Raw genomic sequence first — 7,249 nt, 5'->3', positions numbered from 1 at the left:
GGGGGATCTAGCAGTTGGTTCGATTACACTGAACTGTTTCTGTTTGTGAAGTGTGATACTGGAGGAAAACATGTGAGTGTAATGTTCCTTGGCCAAAAAGGAAAGCAGATTGACAGCTGTTTTCCCAGGAGCAAATAAAGAGAAGGGCATCCTGACAGCTATTTGCTTAAAAACCAAGAAATGGGTGATGGAGTCTAGTGTGTTACTTGAAATTTATGCATTATTCTTTCAGGAATTGGGGTTTATAGAGAGTTTCATAATAAGAAAGTATTATGGTTGATCATTCAGATTGTTAGTCTATTCGAGGATCAAAAATCTAATTTTCAGTATTAAGCGTCACCCAAAATCAAGGATTGAGGTTTGTTTTGAATCTGATACAATAAAGGGTGGAGCAAGCTGTCTAATACTGTACATATTTTTGCATGTTCCAGAGACACTATCTGGTTATTTAGTGGCACTTAGAATGTTCAAGGAATATTATGTTTGAGAAACTAGTTTGTTTAGTGCTTGAAAAAGATGTCTCCTCAAATATCATTCTCTACTTATGTTTACCTTGGCTTCTGCAACTGCATGTTACCACCCTTTTATGCTTCTTATATTTTATCATAAATGATATTCTTGCTTCAGTTTTACTCAATGAAGCACAATCTAAATGAACCCATTTTTGAAAAGCAAAAAATTCCACTGAGGAACAAAATTAAACTAAAACTAATCCCTATGTCCTGTAAGTTGAGTTGTAATACAATTATGCTTCATATTTATATTTCATTTGTGATTCTTATACTTGTGCATGGTTGAAAATACTCGCATGAGAAGATAGAGTGCTCTCTTTTGTAGCTCAAGCGAATAAGTACATACTAAAAATCTTTTTAATATTCCAACTCAGCAGATCTCCTTCTCATCTACTAAATCGGTGTTACATTATCAATATATATCAATCTCCTAATCTATTACAATTTATATATTATATGCTATTTTTGGTTTCCTGTTCAAGTCACCTTCACTTGTACTTAGGATCTTTCTTCAATTTTACATAGCATAATATCCATTATACTATGATTTTTTTATTCTTGTAGGCCAGCATCCCTCTGCATTATTTTCAGAAATTATATATTAGCATCTTTACAGGTTTGCCCTTCTGCATGCCTGTAGCAGAAGTTGCGGCATGAAATCCTGTTATGAGGATATGATTCTCAAGTGGTTATATTACTTCATCTCAGGAAAAGTTACGGCTTTTGAATTTACCATAATTTAACTGATGTATAATTGTATCGTGTGAATAACCTTTGAATTATATAATTATGAATTATAAGGCTTGTGGCAGCTAATCAGCATGAAACCTTTGTACTCAGAAAGAAAAAAGGCTAGCTCTGAGAGATCAGCTTGCTTATGTCACGCCTTTATTGGAAGATTTGAAAGTAGAGAAGGATGAACGAATCAAACAATTTGCAGATGTAGGGTCAAAGATTGAAAAGATTGAAAAGGAGATTTTTGGATACAGTCATCAGAGTGAATCACTGACTAGTTCTTCATCTGTGGATGAACATGATCTTTCAATAAGGAAGCTGAACGAATACCAAGCTCAACTTCGCAATCTCCAAAAGGAGAAGGTATGTATTTTGACCTTATTATTTACCAATGCCATCTTTAACTAGAGTTTGACAAATGCATGCCAAGGCTCTTCTTGGTACTTCAGCAGCCTATGGTGTTATACATTGACATGTTCTGTACTTTGCATGAATGCTATAAGCTTGGCACGATTATGATAAAATAAATGACGATAACTATAAAAGATAAAAATGAATTCTATAACTAAATGGATTTTAGAAGTAAATTAATGTCTTACTTTCGTACTTCCAGTCCGAACGTCTTCACCGTGTTCTTGAGTATGTAAACGAGGTCCGTTCTTTATGCGGCATACTTGGAGAGGATTTTGTAAGAACTGTGGATGAGGTACATCCAAGTCTACATGATCCAAGTCCAGCAAAGTCTACAAACATCAGCGACAGCACTTTGGAAGGACTAGCCAGAACCATCCAAAAGTTTAAAACTGAGAAGAAGATTAGAACTCAGAAGGTAAGTTGTGTACTATTCAGAATCATATCTTGCTTAACCCTGTCATATATCCCTGATGTATCCAATTTTTATAGTTGCAAGAAACAGCCAAGAAACTATTAGAATTATGGAACTTGATGGATTCATCTCAAGAAGAGAGGAGTCAATTTGAGAGAGTGGTCAAAACCTTAGGAGCATCAAATGTCACACAGTCTGGTATTCTAGCACTGGAAACAATTGAAAAGGTTTGGTAATTGCAGCCTAATTAACTTCTGGTAGTTCCTTAAATGACAGATAGTGAGATGCCTATTTTGCATTTTTTACAGACAGAAGCCGAGGTTGAGAGACTGAGGAAACTCAAAGCCAGCAGAATGAAAGAACTTGTAATGAAGAGGAGGATGGAATTGGAAGAAATATGCAGGGAAGCACATATTGAACCTGATACGAGCACTGCACAAGAGAAGTCATGTGCGATGATAGATTCTGGTAGGTAGTTCTTTCTCCTTGACATCTGAATATTGAAAGTAATTGATCTGACATTTTTTGGCTATCTTTTGTATATAGGACTCGTGGATCCATCCGAACTTGTGACCAATATTGAGGCGCAGATAGTGAAAGCGAAAGAAGAATTCAGGACAAGGAAAGACATAATGGATAGGATAAACAAATGGCAAGTGGCTTGTGCAGAAGAAATGTGGCTAGAAGAGTATAACCAAGTAGGTTATTTTGTTCTTGCCATTATATTTTTGCACTAAAGAATGCAACATGGGATTTTTCATATTGACTTAATTCTTACATTAGTATACACATAAAGCTCACAACATTACAACTTTTTTTGTCCCTGCGCTATTCTCTATACTCAGGTAAGAAACCATATTTGTCCGTGTCATGTGACACAAACACAAAGCTTCCACAGTTCCCAGTTCATCTGAATATGGTTAGCAGCGTAAGATGTACGCAAGAAACAGCTAAACTACTTTTAGTAACCCACACTTCCGTGGTTATGATGCTAGTGAGAAACACATGAAGCAAAACCTTTCTGCTGAGAGTTTCTTTAAGCAGTTGATACAAATATGAACAACAGTTTGGTTTCTAAATTGAAATTAGATCATGAATATTCGATATATACATATCCTACCATTAATTTATGCAAAAAGTTGATTGTTCAATTATCATGGTCGAAGTAGTGTTGAGCTATGCTAATCTTTTGAATGTGTGTTATTTCTTTAAACCTCGCATGTTACATGCTTATAATAATTATTATTATTTCCAAAACTAAATTCTTGCATCTTTTGATCTGCAGGATGACAGCAGGTATAATGCAGGAAGAGGTTCCCACTTAAACCTGAAGCGAGCCGAGAAGGCTCGAGTAACTGTCAGCAAAATTCCAGGTGTTTAATTCAGTTCCCTTCTATCTTCCAGCAATATAAACATTTTTAGTGAAAATATGTGAGGTCTAATTGTGTATTGAACTTGGTTTTAGCTATTGTTGAAACCCTCATTAGTAGAACTTGTGCCTGGGAAGATGAGAGAAATATGCCTTTCCTCTATGACGGGGTGAGTCCTTTGTTCTCTCCTGATGGATTTTTGAGTGGTTTCTTTAATTTCTTATTATTTTATTAAACTTTGTGTATCCTTTTCGCTAACCAGGTCCGCTTAGTTTCTATTTTGGAAGAGTATAGACTTACTAGACTACAAAAGGAAGAAGAGAAAAGACGAGAAAGGGTGAGCTTCTCTTTCGAATCCTCCTACTGTTTTCCCCCCTGATTCCTTAAGACCTAATTAGCTTTCAATTTCTTTGCCTTATTACAGGATCATAAGAAGCTCCAAAATCTAATCCTCACAGAAAAGGAATTAAAGTATGGATCCAAACCTACCCCAAAAAGGAGTACTAGTTTCAATAGAAAAGCAAATGTGCATTACGCAAATGGAAATGGATTCATGACTCCCTCACCTCGAAGAGTTAGCGTTGGTGGTGGAACCCCTGAGCTCCTAACTCCACGATCCTGCTCTGGTCGTCAAAATAGCTATTTTAGGGAAAACAGACGGCTGACTATTGCGCCTCTGAACTTTGTTGCAATATCTAAAGAGGATACTTTGTCTACATTCACATCTGTCAGTGGCTCCGAACGTAGTTCTCCACCTCATTGCTAGATGCAGATTGTAGATGGTAATTTTCCTTGAAAAACAGATAGAATATATGTCCTTAAAATTCATTTTGGTTTAAAAAAAGTAAATGATCGTGCAAACCGATCGTAAACTCATTTTCAATCAGTTTTTCATCAATATATTTATTTCATTATTTTACTGAATGAAAAACAAGATTTATTGCACTAACAAGTTTCTGATTACATGTTGCAGGAGGATATTGGTGTTAAAAAGCTAGAGAAATAGGACTTGAGCTAAATAGACGTGCATTCATGTAATTGTGGCTGTGCACGAGTTCTCTAAAATGTGGATTGAAAATCGTTAGTCCTTTATAGATTGAATTGAGTGTTCTATGTAGATCGAATTGTAGCAGCAACGTAGAAAAGAATGTATGATATTGATTGCGGATGTCGAGAGTAATTTGCTGGCACAAGTTTAATTTTTGGCCTTTGTTGTACATATGTGCTCTATGCAGATTTCCAGTTTGTAATCAGCTAATCATAGCTAGTACTTTTTAGCATTTTCCTTCCTTTCTTTTTTTTCCCCTTATTTATTTATTTGTTTTTATACAAGAATGTTGGTGTAGCTGAGCTTTTATTGAACACACGTCTTATATAGAGTTGCCCGGATTATGTAGAGTTGATGAGTGTTGAGCAAAAGCGCTGATAACAGAAAATTTGAGTTAAAGAATTGGACATAGTTATCAATCGCGTTATCTTTGTAGATTGTTCTAATACGGTGTGTAGGCATGTACATCATATAAGCCGGGAGTTGAAACAAGTCCTTGATGCTTATTCGTATTTAATAACACTCAAAGAACTAGGATTTGGAATAGAATTAGTATCCTTAGCAGAAATATTTTCTTGTTATTTTCAAGAGGAGAGAGGGGCGAAGTTCTAAGCCTTTGGATAACTACGATCTAGAAGGCATTTCAAAAACATGAAAGATTTTAACAGGGCAGGTGCGTGGAAATTTAGTAAAACTAAATCGATGTGTAACTTCAAATTTCCCGTGGTAACGTTTTAATTAAAGTGGTGTATTCTCACAAATAGAATTATAGGGGTTCGTTCACAATTAGGTAATGCTGCAAAGGTCTATTTGCAATTAACCCACAAAGCAATTGAAATATAATTTTTAGTCTCATTAGATTCCCTCCGATTAGCTGATAATATTAGAGTGTCCAATTTCTTCAATTATATTGCATATTTGGAATTCAAATGATGAGATTACAGTAAATTTTTTAAACAAAATAGCAAATTTTAAAAAATATTAATTTTTTAAAATATTAATTTTAAAAAATAGCAATTTTTTAAAAAATATTTCAAATTCAATAGATGAAATATTAATTTTAAAACTACAGTGGCTCTATCTGGTAGGGCTGAGCATGATTCGGTCCAAACCGAAAAAACCGACCGAACCGATCCGAACCGACCCGAAAAAAACAGTTTTATGAGTAGGACAGTTCGGGTCGGTTTGAAAACTTTTCAACCCGAACCGACCCGAACCGACCGAATATAGTGCAATACTACCCATTCTGATCAAACCCTATCCGTAACCCGACTCATCCCCAAAGAGTCAAAGACATAAACTCTAAACTCATTTTCTGAATCATTATGGGTTAAAAATAATATCATTATATCAGTGTTTAATGCTTCATAATCTCCTACTTTGTTGATATTTTTTTTCTTTAACACAGATTGTTGTTTGATAAGAAGTTTGATGAAGCTAGAACCAAACAAAACGAACCGAACCGCACCGAACTGACTTACAATAGTTCGGTTCGGTTTTGAATTATAGACGGTTCGGTTCGGTTGTTTACTTTTTGGTAAAAAACAAACCGAACCGACCGTTGCACACCCCTACTATCTCGTAGATTAAATGGTCCGAAAACTAGGGTTTTCTCTAATTGATTGCAAAATTTTAGATTTTAATTGATGTTCTAACAAATTTTAATGTCAGCTTTCATCACTTTCAATTGTTTGTTTGTAGTTGTAAAAATAGTGTAAAGTGATTTCATATGCTGACGTGGCTTGTAAAGTGATTTCATAAAAAAATACACGATTTTAGGAGAAAGCTGACATTGAAGTCAGGAAAAAATAATAATAAATAATTCCAACCAATATGATCATTTGAGTAGGGGTCACTTTTTACACTTTCCAAACAAACAATTAAAGTTACATTTGCAAACCAAACAAGCAATTTATGATTCCAATAGAATCAAAAACAAACAAAAAAATTATAAAAGTAAAATTGATGAGGTGGACAACAACTTTCCAAATTGTATCATAAATAAATAGGACAAATTTTCAAAACCAACCTATTTGAACTTTTATTCCCAAAAAAAGACCCGTTTCACATTTATTTAGAGAAACCGACCTGGTTTCAGCCTCAGCGCTGAAACCAGGTCGGTTTTTGAAAAAAACTCTCCGAAACTTCACGGGAGTTGAACTCCCGTGAAGTTTCGTAGTTCAAAAAACTTCACGGGAGTTCAACTCCCGTGAAGTTTCGGAGAGTTTTTTTCAAAAACCGACCTGATTTTAGCACTGAGGCTGAAACCAGGTCGGTTTTTGCAATTATTTTTGAATGGGGTCGTTTTTAGGGAATAAAAGTCCAAATAGGTTGGTTTAGAAAATTTATCCTAAATAAATAACTTTACTAACAACAATCAAACAGCCCCTAAAAGAAGAAAAATTCCTCAATGACCCAAAATATGGGACCAATAGAGGGGACAAGTGAGGTGTCTCCCTCCTATGAACTACGAAACTTCACGGGAGTTCAACTCCCGTGAAGTTTCGGAGAGTTTTTTTCAAAAACCGACCTGATTTTAGCACTGAGGCTGAAACCAGGTCGGTTTTTGCAATTATTTTTGAATGGGGTCGTTTTTAGGGAATAAAAGTCCAAATAGGTTGGTTTAGAAAATTTATCCTAAATAAATAACTTTACTAACAACAATCAAACAGCCCCTAAAAGAAGAAAAATTCCTCAATGACCCAAAATATGGGACCAATAGAGGGGACAAGTGAGGTGTCTCCCTCCTATTGGATAA

The 7,249-nt window shown here is 35.2% G+C and overlaps 1 protein-coding gene across 1 annotated transcript in view; it reads left to right on the top strand.

Annotated features, from left to right (window-relative positions):
* LOC109833526 (65-kDa microtubule-associated protein 6-like) overlaps positions 1 to 4,737 on the top strand; it is a 7,420-nt gene extending 2,683 nt beyond the window's left edge. Inside the window, exons 3-12 of the mRNA XM_020401236.1 lie at positions 1,353 to 1,610; positions 1,861 to 2,076; positions 2,151 to 2,300; positions 2,382 to 2,541; positions 2,620 to 2,771; positions 3,359 to 3,446; positions 3,539 to 3,612; positions 3,706 to 3,780; positions 3,868 to 4,225; positions 4,417 to 4,737. Of these exons, the coding sequence (XP_020256825.1) occupies positions 1,353 to 1,610; positions 1,861 to 2,076; positions 2,151 to 2,300; positions 2,382 to 2,541; positions 2,620 to 2,771; positions 3,359 to 3,446; positions 3,539 to 3,612; positions 3,706 to 3,780; positions 3,868 to 4,209 (1,515 nt within the window). The 3' untranslated portion in view covers positions 4,210 to 4,225; positions 4,417 to 4,737. The remainder of the gene's footprint in view (positions 1 to 1,352; positions 1,611 to 1,860; positions 2,077 to 2,150; positions 2,301 to 2,381; positions 2,542 to 2,619; positions 2,772 to 3,358; positions 3,447 to 3,538; positions 3,613 to 3,705; positions 3,781 to 3,867; positions 4,226 to 4,416) is intronic.

Source organism: Asparagus officinalis, chromosome 3 (genome assembly GCF_001876935.1).
Source record: "Asparagus officinalis chromosome 3, Aspof.V1, whole genome shotgun sequence".
In the NCBI taxonomy this organism is placed as follows: domain Eukaryota; kingdom Viridiplantae; phylum Streptophyta; class Magnoliopsida; order Asparagales; family Asparagaceae; genus Asparagus; species Asparagus officinalis.
Note: the sequence above shows the minus strand (reverse complement) of the source record. Positions and strands in the feature narration are given on the sequence as shown.